The sequence below is a fragment of the Lathamus discolor genome, chromosome Z (assembly GCF_037157495.1).
Source record: "Lathamus discolor isolate bLatDis1 chromosome Z, bLatDis1.hap1, whole genome shotgun sequence".
NCBI classification, from domain to species: Eukaryota; Metazoa; Chordata; class Aves; order Psittaciformes; family Psittacidae; genus Lathamus; species Lathamus discolor.
The window spans coordinates 11,390,179-11,409,922 of record NC_088909.1 but is presented as its reverse complement, the minus strand read 5'-3'; the positions used below and the strand labels follow the sequence as shown (position 1 = coordinate 11,409,922).

General features: G+C 41.9%; 1 protein-coding gene across 1 annotated transcript in view; it reads left to right on the top strand.

Moving 5' to 3' along the window:
- Nucleotides 1-720: 720 nt before the first annotated feature.
- Nucleotides 721-19,744, top strand: part of DYNC1LI2 (dynein cytoplasmic 1 light intermediate chain 2) — a 29,267-nt gene continuing 10,243 nt past the window's right edge. Inside the window, exons 1-9 of the mRNA XM_065662353.1 lie at nucleotides 721-878; nucleotides 1,677-1,750; nucleotides 2,936-3,052; nucleotides 11,231-11,461; nucleotides 16,524-16,687; nucleotides 17,008-17,101; nucleotides 17,542-17,677; nucleotides 18,016-18,127; nucleotides 19,667-19,726. Of these exons, the coding sequence (XP_065518425.1) occupies nucleotides 784-878; nucleotides 1,677-1,750; nucleotides 2,936-3,052; nucleotides 11,231-11,461; nucleotides 16,524-16,687; nucleotides 17,008-17,101; nucleotides 17,542-17,677; nucleotides 18,016-18,127; nucleotides 19,667-19,726 (1,083 nt within the window). The 5' untranslated portion in view covers nucleotides 721-783. The remainder of the gene's footprint in view (nucleotides 879-1,676; nucleotides 1,751-2,935; nucleotides 3,053-11,230; nucleotides 11,462-16,523; nucleotides 16,688-17,007; nucleotides 17,102-17,541; nucleotides 17,678-18,015; nucleotides 18,128-19,666; nucleotides 19,727-19,744) is intronic.

The following is a 19,744-nucleotide window of genomic DNA, read 5'->3' as shown; positions in this document are numbered from 1 at the left end:
TGCCCTGAGCCTGCTGGCTACACTACTGCTGATACAGGCTAGGATGCTGTTGGCCACCTTGGCTGCCTGGGCACAAGATGCTGATGTTCAGTTCCATCAGGTCGTTTCCAGTCACTCTTCCCCAAGCCTGGGGTGTTCCATGGGGTTTTTGTGGCCCAAATGCCGGACCTGGCACTTTGCCTTGTTAAATTTCCACAGCCGTTTCCAGTGTTTTGCTGCTTTCCTCATGCAAGTTGCTGAAAACGGCATCATTAAAAAATTACTGTATAATCAGAAGGAAATCCTGGATGAAAGTGAGGAGGAACCTGTTGTGTACATCCGTGCAAGTCAATCTTTTTCTCTCATTTTGATTGACTGTGCAATCTCGATACTTATTTTCTTGCATGAAGTGCTTTGGAATCCACACATAACGGGCATCAGGAAAATATAACTGCATAAGAATAATACCATTTTTAGTTGGCTTTAGCTACCCACCACAGCAGGCTGCAAGGAGCGGCGGCCAGCGCTCCTCCCCGCTGCCAGGGGGCGCTGCGGCACGTGCTCGCCCTCTCCGCCTTCCCAGCCGTAGCAGGCACCGCCCAAGGCGGGGCGCGTTGCAGGGGCTGGCCGCGCTCCGCCTGATCGGAAACCAGCGCGGCCGCGGGGGCGGGGAGCGGCGGCGGGCTCGAGCGGGGCGGCGGCGGGTCCGGCAGCGCGGGGCGCCCCCGCGGGCGGGCGGGCCGGGGCGGAGCGGGGTCCTCGCGGGCCCGGGTGAGGTCATTCTTTGTGGCTGCGGTTGGCAAGATGGCGCGGGTGCTGGTGGAGAAGAAGCTGCTGGGGCCGGAGGGGCCCGGCGGCGCCGAGCTGCCCAGCGAAGAGGAGGAGGGGCAGAACCTCTGGTGAGTGCCCGCGGGGGGCACGGGGGGGGCCTCCGGGGCCGAGGCCACCCCGGCGGCGGAGTTCAGCGCCTGCTCCTGCGAGTCCGGTGGCTGTCACGGCGGGGTCTCTCTGCGCTGCTGAGTCGCCTCAGCTCTCGCCCCGCCCTGGCGGGCAGGGGGTCGGTGGGCGCCGGCTGCGGCCTGCGCTCGGGTCCCGCTGGCAGCAGCGCCGCGGCAGCTGCCCGCGGCGGAGGCCGGCCCAGGCAGCAGGGCCGGTGAGGAATGCTGCCGTTCCTGGCTGTGGAGGGAGACCCGCGCCTGCGGGATGAGGCAGCATCGCTGCAGGGTGGGGAGGACAGGCGTGGGGGTCCCTGGGATGTGGCTTTGCGGAAGACCTGCGGGAAAGGCTGTACGGGACTCGGTCTCTGGTGTTCCCTTCGCTTGTTTCTGAGTCAACGCTTTTGAAAACAGTAACGGCAGAAAAAGCTATGTGTGAAATACAGTAATGGATTGTGGGAAGAGTTAGTCATCAGTTGAAAAGTAATGTTTTGCAGTAGTCTGGCCTCTTACAACAGGAGAAAAAAATCGTTACTGTATGCATTTTAGAAACTGTAAAAGCTTCTCTTGAAAAGGTGGCATACTTTTGGCCTTTTAAAATGAACTTAAATCTGTAACATCATATCCAGTTCGTAAATAGCCTGAATAAAACCGGATTGGTCCTTGCGGATCTGCTGAGCTCATCGATGCTGTTGAATGGGCAGTGTGTGGGTTGTGTTTATGCATATGTGCGGCCTAACAACAGTGATGCTGTTTTTCTAGGTCCTCAATACTGAGTGAAGTTTCTACCCGGTCAAGATCTAAATTGCCATCAGGCAAGAATATTCTCATTTTCGGTAAGTAACACATGCGGGCAGTTTGGTGGTTGGGGATGGTGCTTTGTAAGAAACAAAGGTGTTTAAAGCAGTGATGCGAACAAACTGACCATGTCAGTTTGTTCAAATTAGGTTATGCAATATGATCTATGCTGTTATTGTCTTCAGGCTCATAGATCTGCTCTTTGGTTTGCGCTCTGAGATTTGTAACATCCAGTTGACATTCTGTTTAAATATATGTAAGAATTGTATATGATAATAATACATGTAATAATTACATATAATATATGTAATAACTAACAGAGGGTAGGTTTAGATTAGGTGTTAGGAGGAAGTTCTTCCCTGTGAGGGTGGTGAGGTGCTGGCACAGGTTGCCTGGAGAAACTGTTACGCCTCCATCCCTGGAAGTGTTCAAGGCCAGACTGTTACCCTAAAAGTCGGCTGGAGAAACTCTCTTAAGACTCAATTTAGTGTTGTAGAAAGCAGCATTCTTTATTGCAGCACTGGGCGCACAGACGAATTGTTTTGCAAAAGTGAGCGCACCTGACACTTGCTGACAGTGGCTATACATTTAGCATACTCATGCATATTCATAGCTTTTTCAGGAACTAATTATAATATTTGCATTCTGATTACACATGCACTTTCTTGCTGAGCGGGGGACTTTGGTGGTCCTCAATAAATTACTCACTGTGTTTACTGAATGACCTCAGTGCTTACACATGCTTGCAAGGTCCTAGTGCCAAATTGGCAGTTGGTATGTCCTTCCTTCTGTTCTGTTCCAGTCTCGCTCCATGGTGGGTGCCACTCTGCTACTTTGAAGGCTGGCATCCTTGGTCTTCTTTACTGTCTCCTTAGTTATCAGTCCCGTGATGTTCCTTCCCCCATCTGGCAGATACTCCTTTCTCTCTATGTGTCACTAAGTTATAACAATTTGGTTTATTCTATTATGTTAAAGGGACACACACTATTGTTAGTTTAAGACTTAAGATTACAAGACCATTCTATGATTCTATAATAGAAAATAATTGAGTCATGGTATAAGCCATTGGATTTAGCTGCAGTACTTAAAAGAAAATAACAAGTAAGTATGGCCTGAAAATGTGCAGGGATACTTCTGGTTACTTAAAGATTTGAAAGATCTTTTTTTTTGAGTTAACAGTTGTTCTGAAAGTGTCTTTTTTCCTGTAAAAAACTTACTGGCAGGTGACGATGGTTCAGGTAAAACTACACTTATGACCAAAATACAGGGAGCAGAGCATGGCAAGAAAGGAAGAGGGCTGGAATACTTGTATCTGAATATTCATGATGAGGACAGAGATGGTAAGTTCATTTTATGTGCAATCTCTTTACTGTAATTAAGTGGTTTCATTGGTGTATTTTGGGTTACACCCAAGTAACCTGTTCCAGAATTGCTGTGTATCTTTTAGGAGTTGTATCAGTCTCTTAAAAAGTGAAATGCATTTTACCTTCAGTGTGCATTCTTCTCTTGTCCTTCTTACAGCTTGACGTATGTATACGGGAAAAGTACATTTGAGCAGCTCTTGGGATTCATTTACTTTCAGGGTAGATACCTTTGCTAATTATGCCTTACTAACAGATATATTGTCATTTAGTATGGCAACTTGTTAACTATACAAAGTAAGTGATACATCCATGAGAATTTAATTTTCAGTGTGGATTTCTGGGCAGGGAGTTTTGTTTCCTTGTGGGGTTTCTAAGCAGAACTGTAACTGAAATGTTTTGTATGAATGAATGAGTAAAGAACAGTACTTGAAGTAAAAAATTAAAGAGTTTCCTTTTCTCAAATTGAAGTTTGTCTTTTTGTCCCTTGTTTTTCTGTTTGTTGATGATTGCTCTTCCTTACTATATGGGTGCTCTTCTTTACTATATGGGAGGGGGATAATGACAAGAGACTGTTTAAAAGCAGATCTGATGATCAGAACGCCTTTTTTGTTAGGAAGGTTAGGGACAGGAAGAGATGGGAAGGGAGTTCTTGGCTCAAAAATCTGCCTCTGCTTGTCTCATTTTGGGCAAACTGCTGGGACCTATTTTGTGATAGTTTGCATCTTCAGAAACGGGGAACGACAGTCTTCCTGTTCATGACTTCCTTCTGAGTTTTCAGTTCAGAAAAGGGAAGCAGTGGTGGCTGTTCATCCATGTTCCTGAAAACACGTCAACTTAGGAAGATTCTCTAATGGTATTCTGGAAATGGAAATGAACTGAAGGTTTGCAGGAGTGATTAAATACCATATGTAACTGGTTGTTAATGGAGATTGGTCCTGTGCTCACATGATATTCAAGGATCACCTGCTACAAGCTCAGGAGTGCTAGAAGGAAGTGCAGCAGGAGGGCCAGGAGACCTCCTTGGATGGATAAGGAGCTGCTGAGGAAAATTCAAAGTTAAAAAGAGGCTTATAAAAAATGGAAGCAAGGACAGGCGGCCTGGGTAGAGTACAGGGATGTTGTCCAGGAAGCTAGGGACCAGGTTAGGAAGGCTAAGGCCCAGTTAGAATTAAACCTAGCCAGGGATGTTAAGGGTAACAGGAAGGGTTTTTACAGGTACGTAGCAAACAAAAAACAGACTAGGGACAACATAGGCCCCCTGAGGAAGCTCTCGGGAGAACTGGCTACACAGGATTTGGAGAAGGCTGAGGTTCTGAATGACTTCTTTGCCTCGGTCTTCACTGGCAAAGGCTCTGACTGCACACCCAGTTCTTAGAAGGTAGACGCAGGGACTGTGAGAATGAAGACCTTGGGCCCACTGTAGGAGAGGATCTGGTTCGAGACCATCTTCAAAATCTGAACGCACGCAAGTCTGTGGGACCTGATGGAATCCATCCGTGGGTCCTGAAGGACCTGGCAAATGAAGTTGCTAAGCCACTGGCCATCGTATTTGAAAAATCATGGCAGTCAGGTGAAGTTCCCGACAACTGGAAAAAGGGAAATATAACCCCCATTTTCAAGAAGGGGAAAATGGAAGACCCGGGGAATTACAGACCAGTCAGTCTCACCTCTGTGCCTGGTAAAATCTTGGAGCACATTCTCCTGGAAGGCATGCTAAGGCACATGAAAACCAACAAGGTGCTTGGTGACAGCCAGCATGGCTTCACTAAGGGCAAATCCTGCCTGACCAATTTGCTGGCCTTCTATGATGGGGCTACAGAACTGATGGACAGGGGTAGAGTAGTTGATGTCATCAGCCTGGACTTGGGCATAGTGTTTGACACTGTCCCACGCGACATCCTTGTCTCTGAATTGGAGAGACATCAATTTGATGGATGGACCACTCGGTGGATAAAGAACTGGCTGGACGGCCGCACACAAAGAGTTGTAGTCAGTGGCTCGATGTCTGGCTGGAGACCGGTAGCGAGTGGTGTCCCTCAGGGATCGGTGTTGGGACTGGTCTTGTTTAATATCTTCGTTGCTGACATGGACAGTGGGATTGAGTGCGCCCTCAGCAAGTTTGCCGATGACACAAGCTGTGTGGTCCGGTTGATATGCTGGAGGGAAGGGATGCCATCCAGAGGGACCTCGACACACTTGTGAGGTGGGCTGATGCCAACCTTATGAAGTTCAACCATGACAAGTGCAAGGTCCTACACCTGGGTCAGAGCAATCCCAGGCACAGCTACAGGTTGGGCAAAGAAGAGATTCAGAGCAGCCCTGCAGAGAAGGACTTCGGGGTGCTGGTCGATGAGAAAATGAACATGAGCCGGCTTCAGTGTGCGCTCGCAGCCCAGAAAGCCAACCGTATCCTGGGCTGCATCAAAAGAAGCGTGACCAGCAGGTCGAAGGAGGTGATCCTGCCCCTCTACTCTGCTCTTGTGAGACCTCACCTGGAGCATTGTGTGCAGTTCTGGTTTCCTCAACATAAAAAGGACATGGAACTGCTGGAACAAGTCCAGAGGAGGGCCATGAGGATGATCAGGGGACTGGAGCACCTCCCGTATGAAGACAGGCTGAGAAAGTTGGGGCTGTTCAGCCTGGAGAAGAGAAGGCTGCGTGGGGCCTAATAGCAGCCTTCCAGTATCTGAAGGGGGTCTATAGGGATGCTGGGGAGGGACTCTTCATCAGGGACTGTAGTGACAGGACAAGGGGTAACGGGTTCAAACTTAAACAGTGGAAGTTTAGATTGGATATAAGGAGGAAATTCTTTCCTGTTAGGGTGGTGAGGCACTGGAATGGGTTGCCCAGGGAGGTTGTGAGTGCTCCATCCCTGGCGGTGTTCAAGGCCAGGTTGGCCAGAGCCTTCTGTGGGATGGTTTAGTGTGAGGTGTCCCTGCCCATGGCAGGGGGGTTGGAACTAGATGACCTTGAGGTCCTTTCCAACCCTAACTATTCTATGATTTTATGATAGTAAACTGCCTTTTAATAGTAACTTACGCACAATTAAGGGATGAGTACATTGGCTGTGTCTTCAGTGGCCACCTGATCTTGCAGTTCCTAAAAACCTCTTGTGCTGTAACTTCAAGTGCTTGAGCCATTCTTGGCTCCTTCAGGTTCTTGGTCTAAGTGCTTTTTCACCATGTACAAACTTCTTTAGTACTGCAGAATACTTCAGGGGAAGAAACTGCTATGATTAGGAGTGTTAAGACAGCCTGTGACATCAGGCTTCTTGCAACATCAAAGGAGATGATATAAGCAGAAAAATGTTTGGTGTGCTATTTTTCCTCGTGCTGTCAATCAAACCCCAAGTATGTCCCTTTGGAAACATTTTGGGGCTGTTCCTGAGTATCTGGAGGCAATGAGTATTCAAAATGATTAGGAGAAGCCTGTCATAAAAACTCAGGCAGCACTAGCAGGAAAAAAAGACCTTTTTGATTACCAGACTCAGCTGGAGAATTCAGGTCTTCATGCATCCCTTTAATGGATGTGTTAGGATCTAATAATACATGCCTTTTTCTTTTCTGTCTCATTAGTGTCATCAGCAAGTAAAAAAAAAAAAAACCTTCCAGCAGGCAAAGATAGCACTCTTCCTTCTTTGGGGCAGGTTAGGGTTTGTTTCTTTAAACTCTGCGTTTTTAATGTGTGTGTTTACTCGGATACGTATTTAGGAACAAAGCCTTTAGAACAGACCCACAATTCTTGTAAGCCATAATAAAGAAACTCAAGGTAAGCATTCAGGAGCTTACTTGTCACATGTTCATTTTTGAGGGCATCTGCTTCTCATCATCCTCCAACCTGTTCAAGACCAGCAGATCACAAGGATTTCCAGGGGTGTCAAATCCGGGCTGGTAACTGAAACTCTATAGTGGAGTGAGATCTTTCCAGCTTCTTTTCCAGGTGCTGGAAGACTTCTTTGCTCTCTTTGCCTTTATCTTCCTCGTTTCAGAAGGGTTTATTCTGTCCAGGAAAAAGTTTTGGTTATAGGTCTGAAATACTGAGGAAAATCTTCTGTGCTGTTTCTTATCCTACCCCTGCTTCCTCCTTAAAGGAGAATTGAATCTGGCTCCTCCTGCATTTAAAGTAGAATTAATTATTCTAGATTGCTAGGTGTTTATCTTAGTTTGCAGCTACTTTTGTCTTTTTGCCTAAAGTGGTTAAATATTGTTTTGGTTTTGGGGGGAGTTTTTCTTTTCTTTCTTTCTCTTCCCCCCTTCCCCCCTTCTCCCCTTCTTCCTTTTCCTTTCTTTCTTTTTTTCTTTGCAGGGGGGAGGGGGATGTTTTCTGTTTGTTTGTTTGTTTTTAGGAAACTTAAACACATGGAAAGCACCTCTTTTATGAAGGACCCCTGTGGCTAATATAGGTGCCCACTAACACGTTTTAGTTTTCACTGTCATCTGCTTGTTTCTTGACAGTGGCAGATACCCAGCTTAGATGGCAAGATACACATCACCACTGTGTTGGTAATTAGCTGGTTCAGTTCTGTTAGATATTTGTTCACTGTAATGTGCAGTGGTTCCTTAAGTCTCAGCTTAAAATAAGTCCACTACTGAATTTCTGCCTGAAAAGTCTCCTTTGTAGGATACTATCCCAAATTCTGCCTTGGGTAAGACATTGTTCAAGATGAGGTTTGGGGATGCCTGAGAAGCAGTTCTGAGAGAGATGATTCTCCTTGATCATTAGCCCCAGGTACAATATCCTTGAAGCATATGGCTTTTTCTGCTTACGTGACACCACAGTTCATCTGGATAAAAACACTTAACAGCAGTACCTGTAAAGTTAACTGGGAATGTTAAAGTGACTGTGCAGCCTAGGCCTGAGGGTCTTCTGGTAGTGGAACTTCCCAGGGAGTGTGGCCAGTTTTCAGTTTTTTGCCTTTCTTTGTGATGAGCATATGTTTTGTGTGTGTGCGGGTCAGTCTGCTTTTGGTAGATGAGAATCCTAGTTTGTAGGAGATAGAAGAGAGGCTCTGCCTAATTTTCTTAAAGGATATGTGTTTCTAGAGCAGCTTTTAGAGTCTCTTGAGAGCAGTTAAAAGTGAGGATGTACAGCAGGTCAGTGAGACGAACATTGACTGGTTTTGCAGCAGTACTGTGTGGGTTAGTTGCCAATTATATACACCACAGAGAGCTTTGGGTTGAACTGCCTAAGATTACAGATGCAGTACAGCTGTCCCAGCTGTGCCAAATGTGGCAGTAAAGTAGAGCTATTCTGTTGTGTTCTCACTTGTCACAAAGTCAAGTAGTCTTGGTTTTTGCCTCAGGTTTGGACTGGCTTCAGTCGTATCATATGCATATTCCAGTCGAACTGGTTGTTCCAGATTGAGCCAAGTGCTGATACACTGGTTTCTAGTGAGAAAATTGTCTTTTCGTCAACATCTTAAAGTAATTTTCTTGGAAACTATTTTTCCCTCTTTTGCTTTTCTTCACAGCTTGCACAAGGGTTGTCTAATTACCACTGATACCTTTTGAATAAACACGGAATTTACAGTTGCAGTTCACAGAATCAACCATCTACAGTAAAATTCATCAAAGGTGGAAATCTTTCGTGGCTAAAGGGATAATGAAATATTGATAGTTTAGAAATGTAGTTTTAGCACCTACTGAAGTAGCCTTTAATAAGTGGCATCTGCTTTTCCAACAGGATCTGGTAGTTGTTTGCTATTTTGGCATCTCTGTCATAGCCACTGTGAAAGGTTCAGTTACCATTCAGGTAATACGACAAACCGGGAGCTTGATGTGGTGCTGACAAAGTTGAGTTTTGACATCATGTCCTTGCCAAATCCTGAACACCTAGTACTGTATGTGTAAGTGTAGCAAATGTAAATCACAAGCCATACTACTTTACTGTAGGAAAGGAGCAAAACCTTTGGTTTTCATACAATTCTATATTATTCTTTTAAAGTATGCTTAATGTGAGTGCTAGGCTTCCAGTCTTCCTAGCAGATTGATTTCATTTGAGTGGTAGTTCCAGCTGCATTCTAGTTCTGCCTCTGTTCTAGTTGCAGTCTGTTCCTTGATGTTCAGCAGAAATGAAATCCTTAAGTAGGACAAACTCTACGATAGTGCTGATGAGTGTTGTAAGCATACATAGCCTCTGGGTAGACTTAAGTTAGGTTTTGGAAATTTGCATGTTTGCTTCAAGGAGGCAGTTGTGTGTAGAGATAGTTAATGTCTGTTAATAACCTGTAACTCACAGAAAGCTCACAGGGTTTTCGTTCACTGGCACTGGTAGATTTCTGCTTTTGGGAATATACAAAGGATGCTTCTGGAATGTGGAAGGTAACAGACTCCTGCAGAAGTGTTTCATTTACTGTAGTGTAATAGTAAATATATGTGTGTTCACGTTGTGTCCTGGCTTCATTTCTGTTTTTTCCTAAGTTTTACCAGATTTCCCTTTGCCCTTAGAGGTCTTCTGAAAGCTTTAGATTTGTATATCCAGTGCTGTGAGAATCCTTTGTGATACCAGTGAGACAGTTTCCTGAAGTGGGGTGAAGGGACGAGAAAAACAATTGACAGATAATGCAAAAGTATATGTCTTAGATACACAACCGTTATCGTCACTTGTTTACTGCAAAGGATAGATTTGAGATGTGAAGCTGGAAGTAAGGAGATCTTTCAAGGCATAATTGTTGGCCTGTTTGTGTGATGCCTGATGGTTCAATGTCTTATGACAACCTAACAGTACTTAAGTAGGAGCATGACAATGCTAAATGAAGACTGCCCACGTATAGCATCTTGATGTAATCTGTCTGTAACTTGGCTGCTCAGTAATTCTACTGAACACCTGATCAGAAGGGTGGTGTGTGTATCTCTGTACCCTTTCCTCCTTTCAGCTTAGTCAAGTTTTTGCCTTTTTCTAGAGCCAGTGTTTTTGATCTTGATGGGTTCTTTCCTAGAGTAAAAGCTATGGTAGCCACAGTGACTGGATTTACTTTGTGAAGTTGAAAGATTCAGAGCACAAGGCAGAAAAATATGGTGAGTCAGAGTAATGACTAAGCTCAGTGGCTGGTTTGAAAATCCGGGCTCTGCAGTGATTGGTTTACTGAATTCACATATCAGAATTCACATATCTTGTATTTAATACCTATGGAGACCCACTGTTCCGTCTGGACAGCTGTAGTAGAATAGGGGATGTTTTGGAAGAGGTACTAGGAAAAGTCTAGAAGAAAGAAACAAACTAAATTGTTCCTTTTAAGGAGGAAGTTCTGCAATACTGTATTTATTTTATTCATTTGGACAGAATCGAATGTTCATTGTACCTGATACATCATTTATAGTTGATGCTTCATTTTCAGTTTCTTCTATTCTTGCCGAAGTTCAGGTTTGGGGTAAAACTTCTCATGCCAGCTGTCTGCTCCAGCTGATTTTTCACACTCCCCACCTTGCATTTCAGCAAAAAGTGTCCAGTCGCTACTGAAACACTGGGACTGGGGGGAGAAACACAGAAACTAAAATTCCAAATGGTTTGTCCGGTACTCATTCTGTAAGGAGCCTGCAAGTAGAGGCCAATGTGAATTAAGAGCAGGCAGAACAACTTTAAGGTTTGGTCAGTTGTAAGTTTATCCTGTGTTTGCTCCTCCTAAGTCTGTGCTAGAAACTTAAGCTGCTTATGGCTTGTATCTTGTTTGCAGCTTATTTCTGTTGTGAGATGTCTTCAGTATGTTAAACCAGCTTACGTGTCTGAGGGACATCTAAGGCTTCCCCACTGGACTCAGCTATAACTGCCCCTTTGGAACTTGAAGTCGGATGTGGCACATGTATTCTGGTTTCACCTGTAATACATGTATCTTTCAAATTCAAGAATACTGTGCTGTGTCTGTCTAAAAGCTGTTGTGCCAGCTGTCCTTACTGAAAGCCAAAGAACAGGAATTACTTTTTTTTTTTTTTTTTTAACTCAAAGATTCTGAACCAAGAAAAAAATCCTGTTAAACAAAAGCATCTAATGAGTAATGTAGGCATGTAAACATGCACCTGTCTTAATAAACAGGCAAGATCTGCTGGTAGCTGGGCTTTGGCCTTCCATTTAATACTAATGTATTCGTCCGTTCACTTGCAGACTGTCAAAGCAGAAAGTTGGCATCTGTTGAATTACAACTATACCTTTTCCTTTCAGATCATACTCGCTGTAACGTTTGGATTCTGGATGGAGACTTATATCATAAAGGGCTATTGAAGTTTGCAGTTTCTGCAGAATCCCTGCAAGACACCATTGTAGTGTTTGTTGCAGATATGTCTAGACCTTGGACTATTATGGAGTCTTTACAGAAATGGGCCAGTGTCTTGCAAGAACATATTGATAAGATGAAAATTCCTCCAGAAGAGATGAGAGACATGGAACGGAAGTGTAAGTCTTTGTGCATCCATACAGTCTTTTATAATGATAAATTTCTTCAGATTAGTGTTTTGAGAATGGGTTGGATAAGAATTACTTTGAAGTTGTGATTATAGCTCTAATTCAGACTCTATTAGGCTTTAAAATAACTTTTCCGGTTTCACTGTCCTGACAAAACATCAGGTAAATTAATGGTCTACATCCCATGCAGTAATGAGATTTTGAAATTTTTTTCTTTATTAAGGCCAAGTTTTTATAAAATATGACTCCATACAGAATCACATTTTTAAAAATAGTGGCAAATTTCAGTAGCATAGTGAGTTGGCTGCATTCCAGTGGTATCTAAGCAAGGTCCCATTCCCATACTGTGTGTCTTCCAGTTGGTCTCTCTGCCCTTATTTTTCACGAGGCTCAGGCTGTGATCCTGGCACATCTGATTATCTCTCACTACAGCCTCTCCTGTCCTGTGACTTTAGGAATGCTGTATAAACTAACTTTCTTTCCTGGCATATCTGTGGCAGGAAAGAATGTGGCACTGGTGAGCAAGTGTAGCTGCGGTATTGCTATTTCCTGCAGCTTCTGTTCTTTTCTAAAATAGTTTTGAATGTTTACTGAGAGTTTTTTCTGTTTGCGTAATGAATTACTCCAAAATAAAGCCCTTCAGTGCAAAATACCTTAGCCCCATGGATTCCTCTTCAGCTGAAATATAGAGTCATACTGATAGTTGCTGGTTGCTGCTTTTGCTCAGGTCTGGTGGCTGGCTGTACTGGAGTGTTTCAACCTTGCAAATACTGTCCAGTAGCTTCCTTAGATTCAGTATAGGGAACAGTGTAATCTGTTTGGTCTGTGAGCATTCAGGTGTATTTGTGGTGCTGACATTCTTTCTGAATGTTAAATATTACTTTCCTGAAAGGCTTGTGCCTACCACATGCTAGCAGGAGTTTAAACTTTGTGACTGAAACCACCTGGGTTTGATCACCAGGTTAGATGGAGAGGTAAAATCTGACAATTTTAAGAGAAAAAGCACTGTTTTTGGTTTTTTTTCCTTTTGTTATGAGAGATTTGGGGGGAATGGGAGGTGGAAAGGCAGTTCTAGTCTCACAGTACAGCAGTTGACCTGATCTGCACTATTCTGAGTTACGCTAGATTTTATGGCAATCTGAATAAATGCGAGTGTTTTCAGCCTTCACTAAGACTGTACTGTGTGAAGGTGCCGAGTACACCTATGGCAAAGCTAAACCATCCTGTTTGGGGAACTTAGAAGACATTCCAATAGTGTTGTCTCAAAGATTTCTAAATTAAAATGTTGTGGAAATTCCTGGTTTCTCTTGTGCTTCTATAAAAGGTGGGGAAAAGGAAAATTTGAGCCAGTTCACACTCTTGCAGGACTCTGCTGCCATCCCATGGCTGAGCGGTGAACTTTGGTCCAGTAGTAGCATTCAGATGAAACAGGGGCCTTAATACCTTCATTCAAAAGCTTCCATCTTGCTTCTTTTCTCAGTCACTGTGTAGGACACTTGTGTCATCTCAGATATTTGTCTTCTGACTTTTTACAGACTGTCCATAAGCCCAGATTTGTGCTCAAAACTTTTGTCACCATAGCTTGTAATTTTTCTAACAACAAGCTACGCTAAAAGAAGTTCCTATTGTGACTGTGGTTGTATTAAACTGCTCAGATAATATAGAGCACACATGCCTGAAGAATGCCTTGTGACCGCAGTCCATTAGTAAAGCAACACCAGCAAAGTTTTCCTTACCAAAATCCTGCTTTATACACTGAGATCAGCTGCCATTTAGAAAATGAAGAATCATTGTGTTGCAATAGCCTGGATGAGAAAAACCAGGGATAATAAAGTGCATCTGCAAAGCAGGCAGTCAAAACAGAGAAACAGGCTGTAGAGTGGAGAAATGTCCTAAATTCACTCCAGGAAAGCCACAGTGCAGCATAACATTGCATGGGTGCATGTTCAGCCTGCAGAGCTGTGTTCCCTTTATGCTTGTTTCTAGATACAAGCTGTGGGGTGTGGACCAAGCTGAATGGCTATGGTGCTTTCTGGTACCAGTACCTGGTAGTTCTTATTGACCCTGAAGAAACACTTTTTGTCACATTAGCATCCATTTAAAGTGCTGCTAGCTTGTTCTTTGTTCATTACTGAGATGTCACTAACAGTTTCCAGAAGTCCTTTTGTTAGCTCACCATTCTCAATGGAATTGAACTTTGGAGTGCTTTTCTTTGCTTTCAAGGTTTTCATGGCCTTTCTCCACCTAGCCTTTTGTCTTGTGTTTCCTATTTGAGATGTTTCTCCCGGCTTTACTGGGTGGATGATGGTGGGCTCCATCTGATATAGGAGCAGCTTTCCTTTTGTGCTTAAAGAGCTTCCAGAGTGGGAGGCAGGACACACATGTGGAAGCAACAGGCTGCCTTGAAAGAAACTGAATTATTTAAAGTATGCCAGCAATATTGTTAGTCTGCACTCACTCCTATTACTGAGCTGCTCTGGAAATTCTTTGCTAAAAGCTTGACCAGTGTGAGTTCAGATAAATAATGTCAGTTTAAATGTTCTAATTTAATTCAGGCTCAAATATGATAAAACATTGTTTAAGTAACACATTTGAATAACTGTTTCAGGGAAGATCTAAATTTTGCCTTCCCGTTTATGACAGCAAAGCAGAAGACTGTCAAGAATCGAGAAATGCAGAAAGAAAGTATACGGGTAAAATTGCTGTTATATTAATGTCCTCTGCAGCGCTGTAAGATAAATATATGAAAGAGTAGCATATTTTCCTGAAAATTAAGTACTGTCCCATTCAACTGAATTAGTTATTAGTTTTGAATTTGTTTTTTTCTTCTGTCTGACATACATCTGGAAGAATTCTTAAGCTAAAAGCTAAAAGACACTTACTTTGCCCACACATCTGTTGTCTAGGAGTTCTTTTCACAAGACTAAAACTTATGATCAGTAAAAATAATACACCAAAAAAAAAAAAAAAAGCCAAAAGCTGCATGAATGTGAAACTAATTGAGTGTAAATATGGAATGATTGTCTTGAGAAAAGAATTCATCATTTTTCTTGCTCTGCTGCTCAGGCCTTTGTGAGCTGTCTAGTTCAGTAAGTTATAGTGTTTGCCTTTTCCGTACTGCAGTTATACAGTAATGCAAGACTGAGGATTTTATTGTTACTAAAACAATTAAACCTAACAGTAATTGTGAACTGATTTCTTAGTGGTACTTGGAGTCAATTGTTCCTGTGACACGAGTGATTCCTGTTATAGTGAGCTTTCAGGAGCTTGTGTAAATAAGCAGGAACATAAGAACAAATCAGTTAATTGGAGATTTCCATTCATTTGCTGTCTTAAGTGCAAAACTCTGAATAAAAGGCTTTTTCCTAGATAAGCTGCAAGTCTGGTAGATAAATGAGCACACTGATTTTTATGTGTGACTTTTATGGCACATCATCACGTGGTGATAATTTTTCAAGTTTGCTTTCTGTGAGATAATCAGGAAACATATTTAATGAGCACAATGTGTAATGGAATTTTGATTTCCATTTGCTGAATATGAGACATTACTAAAGTAAAGCATCCCTCTGCAAGCACTGTTGTTTCCTCTCCACCAGAAGGCACTGCCTCCCTGAGTTCAAAAGCAGCTGCATTTGATTTTTTTAAATTTAAATTTATTTCCTTGGGATATACTGAATTGGTGATCAGGGTCTTATAGTCTATATTTAATGTAGGGTTTTAAGCTTTTCTCTCACTAAGGCACTTGTTTTCCCAAGAATCACACAAATCTGTATTTCAAATAAAAATTGTGGATTGTGCAGCTTTGAACAGAAGTGTTTTTCTGCTTTGTTCTTCCTTCCACATGCCCATTCTGTTGCAGGAATGGTTTCTCTTTTGAAAAGGTACAGTGACTTCATTTTGCAAGATTTGTATTATAAACCTTTTGGAGGTTTTGCCCCTTCTTAAACCTGAGAGGGAACAGGTGGCCTGCAGTACAGTTGCAGTTCTTTCCCTGTCGCATGGATAGATGTGCTGAACAACACTGTCTTTGTGACCGTACTGGAGACCAGGAGCTTTTTTAGAGAGTTTTCCTTACTGTACATGCAGTCAGCCTGCTCCCACTGTTTCTAAAATAAAGATGCTTGCATGGGAGCAAATCATGGAGCTTTGCTTTCCTCTTTCCTGAGAGCTCCTCATGGCTGAACAGGAAGGAGGCTTCGGGTGGGGCTGTCATGTGAGGGAAAGCCCTGGGACTTTGGGAAGTGCTAAGCTGGAAGCAGACACATTCAATAGGTAGATTGATTGGTCTGCGGCTTTCTCTCTGAAAAAAAGATAGAAAGGCTGTAAGTTGCAGCCCAGTTTTGATAAAGCATGTGTGGGGTCACAGTGCGCTTCCAAAATGGTGTTAATACTATTTCTTAGGCAGTTTAATATCTGATAATATTCAATAGGGAATGCTCATCCTTGTCATGAAATTACAAAATTGGAAATGTAGAAAGCATCTAGTTTCCTCTGAACTCCACTGTGGTCTTCTAAAATGTAACTGAGTCCCTTCAGATAATATTTAGAAGTGCTTGAATCTGTATGCAGTGTAATTTTTATATGCCTAGCGTTGGACTCTGCAACAGAAATGTAGAGTAGCAGAAGCTTGAGTTACATACAGTTTATAAGAAAGAGTGGCTGTTTCAGCTTGGTGTTTTCTGGGTCCATTTACGTTTTCACCATGCTTTCTTCCCAAACCAGGTACAAATTGCACTGAGTGTGAGCTGTGTTGCTAAACTAGTTTGACGTTTTCTGTTTTCAGCTCCCCAGTAATGAAACGCTTTGAGTTGTGCAATGTGCATTTGTGTATACTATAGCTCTTGCAGCTATAAATGCACTTAATTTAGCTTGCTGCAAGTTCTGCTGGAGGAGAGTTGTTTTTGAAGGGGCCACAAGGCTTGTGTTCTGTTCTCATGGAGTGCCTCATTATGAAAGGAGAAAAAAAAGTTGAGACTTCTAGTTAGTCATGGGTTAATTATGGTTTGAGAAGAGCTAGTTCCTTTGTTGCACCTTAAGATCTCTTTCTTAATAGTTATAAAGGAGTTTCAAGAGTATGTAGAACCTGAAGAAGGCTACCAAGGATCACCGCAGAGAAGAGGCCCTTCTAGCCAAGAGGATGAACATGTTTCTTTGCCACTGGGAGAAAATGTGCTGACTCACAACCTTGGTATTCCTGTGCTGGTAGTTTGTACAAAAGTGAGTTTCTAGTTCTGTTTGCTACTACAGAAAAGTTTAATTACTTTTCTTTTAAGAGACATGCTTTATACAGATATGCAGAATGAATTCTGGATTAATAGTAAAGCGATTTATTTTAGAAATAAGTAAATTTTTAATTCTGCAGGAGGGTAGTAACCTTATTAATGATATGTTAATTACTTTCTCTTTTGAGTTATTGGCGGCATTTTAAAACCAAAGGCTCACAGCAAATGTGATAGGTGTAATATTCAGGAAGATGTTCTAGGACGTACTGGAATGAAATGACTGTTTTCTGGTTTTTCTCTCTTCCTTTCTGCCAGTGCGATGCAGTGAGTGTACTAGAGAAGGAGCATGATTACAGAGAAGAACACTTTGACTTCATTCAGTCACACATTCGTGGATTCTGCTTACAGTGTATCCTTTCCTGTGCTGACGAGATTTGCTGTAATCTGGAAGCAAGAAAAAATGTTTTAGTGTTGAATTGCACAAAAAGTTAATCTGAGAAGTTGCACTTCAAGATTGCTTGGTATTTTGTTATTTACTATGTAGCATTTGTTTGAAGTTGTTGATAAATGTTTTTAATTTGTGCATGGGATTTGGCACTTATGTTCCTTTTAAACAGATTTGTCTTGCACTGTATGAGTTTTTTTCCCTTGGTTTTCCCTCAGAACTTGCAATTTCCATGTAAACCTGAGATCTCAGCTGTCTCCTAATACTGAATGTCTTTGACTATTGCCTTGAACTCCTTCTCAAAATTAGGTCTGGTCCATGCATCTCTGTTAGCTTCTGTTCTGAAATTCTTACTACAATTTAAAAGCCATATGTTACATAATTTTCCTTAAATAAATAATCAGATGGGGCTGCCTTGATTTATACATCAGTTAAGGAGGAAAAGAACCTTGATCTGTTGTATAAGTACATTGTACATAAAACATACGGTTTTCAGTTTACCACACCTGCCTTAGTGGTAGAAAAGGATGCAGTTTTTATGTAAGTCAATTGTATAAGCAGCAGGGTTTCAGATTGTTTTCTGTCAAGCACTAGACTTCATATAGCCCATACGTAAAAAATAACTTGAATGGTTTGTGTCATTCAAAAGCTCAGTATGTGAGTCTTCTGAAATTTTGAGTTAAGAGAAACAACTTACTGCATATTATTTATGTTACTTAGGGTATACCATTCCAACTTTTTAGTGCCTTTGGAATTTAGCTGAGAAGTAGACTGACCTGTAATAAAATTGCCTTATGGAGGTAGAGGGCAGTAAATAAATGGTCTCTATAGAAGTGGGTTTTGTGACTGAAAAGCCTAAGCTTTCCTTCCTTTTATAGACCTGCTGGTTGGGACAATGAAAAGAAAATTGCCATTTTACATGAAAATTTCACGACAGTGAAACCAGAAGATGCATATGAGGACTTCATTGTAAAACCTCCTGTAAGAAAGGTAAAAAGGAGTAAAGTTTTCCCTCTGCCCTGACAAATAAGTGAAGTTTGCTTGAGTGTCTGCTAATACCTGTTAATATTGAAGAACTCTGAATTAAATATTTGGGGGTTTTGTATCCAAATGTGTGGAACATGAGGCTTTCATTTTGCAATTGTTTAAAATACTGCAAGCACTAAGGAATATCTCTCTCTTTGTGTGTGTGTGTATGTATACATCTATATATATGTGTATATATATATGAGATGAGTGATGGTATATTAAAAAATGTGGGATCTGAGCATGACACGAATGGTATGGAATAAGGGGTGGATACTGTCCTAGGTTCAGCAGTAGCAGCTATTTTTGTTCCTTCTTAGTAGCTGGTGCAGTGCTGTGGTTTTGACTTTCAGCCTGGGAACAGCACTGCTAACACCGATGTTTTCAGTTGCTGCTCAGTAATGTTTACTCTGACCAAGGACTTTCTGAGCCTCATGCTCTGCCAGGGAGGAGGGGAAGCTGGGAGGAAGCAGAGGCAGGACACCTGACCCAAACTAATCAAACGGGTATTCTATACCACAAGCACTGCAAACACAGAAATCATTCACTTTAGTGAACTTTTAGGCAGTCCAAAAATAACCATTTCACGTGAACCTCTCTGCATCACCTTCAAAAATCACCTTTTTGAAAAGGGAGAATACCTTAGTAGGACGTCAGCAATTTACATATATACACACATGGCATTGAGGTTACCATGTAAAGGCAAATCTTGCAAAGTAAGATAGTCTGTCACTATTGCATTAGTGACAGATTAATAACAGATTTCTTTATGTAAGGCAAGAGCAGTAAATGATCCATATAAATTCTGTTTATTGCTAATTTTCTGAGTGTACAGGAGTATACAGGCATACAGGAGTAGGATATGTGTAAAATGGATAATATGGAAAATTGTAAATGAAATTTTCTCTTTTTTATTGGAAAGCTTCTTTTACAACTTCTGTACACACCTGATGTTTCTAGATCAAGCCCCAGTCTTTGGGAAAGGGAAGAGTCATTTGAAGCTTTCATGGAAGGAAAAGGTTTAATCCTGTTTGTAACTCATGGAACCTATAGGAAATAATCATTGCCTAATAGCAGTGTTAAGACTGATAAGAGCTTGTGTAATGCTTTTGGGGGCTGCAGGATTGAGTGTGAGGTTTTACAGAGTCTGAGGTCTTCAAAGAGATGCTGATGAGATTAATACTGAGAAAGATGAACGAGGCTACTTACCTCATGTAGATGAGATAAGTATATAAGTTGAAAGAGGAGAAGTACTCATCTTTCTAGGAGAATACACAAAGGCTGGCATCCATGCTAGTCTACTCCATTCACTTAGAAAATTTTTTTTTTAATGACAGCTTCTTTAATGTTACTGCTTTTGAATGTTAAAAGTTTGGTTTTGTTGGGTTTTTTAAATGGTATTAAATATTTGCCTCTTTTTCTTCCTTTTCGATTTCCAAAATGCAAAAACAGTTGCAGTAGTTGCAGTTTTTACTTATAATAACAAGATATGTTGTTCCACAGTTAGTCCATGATAAAGAGCTGGTAGCAGAAGATGAACAAGTATTTCTTATGAAGCAGCAGGTAAGAATGGATGAATAA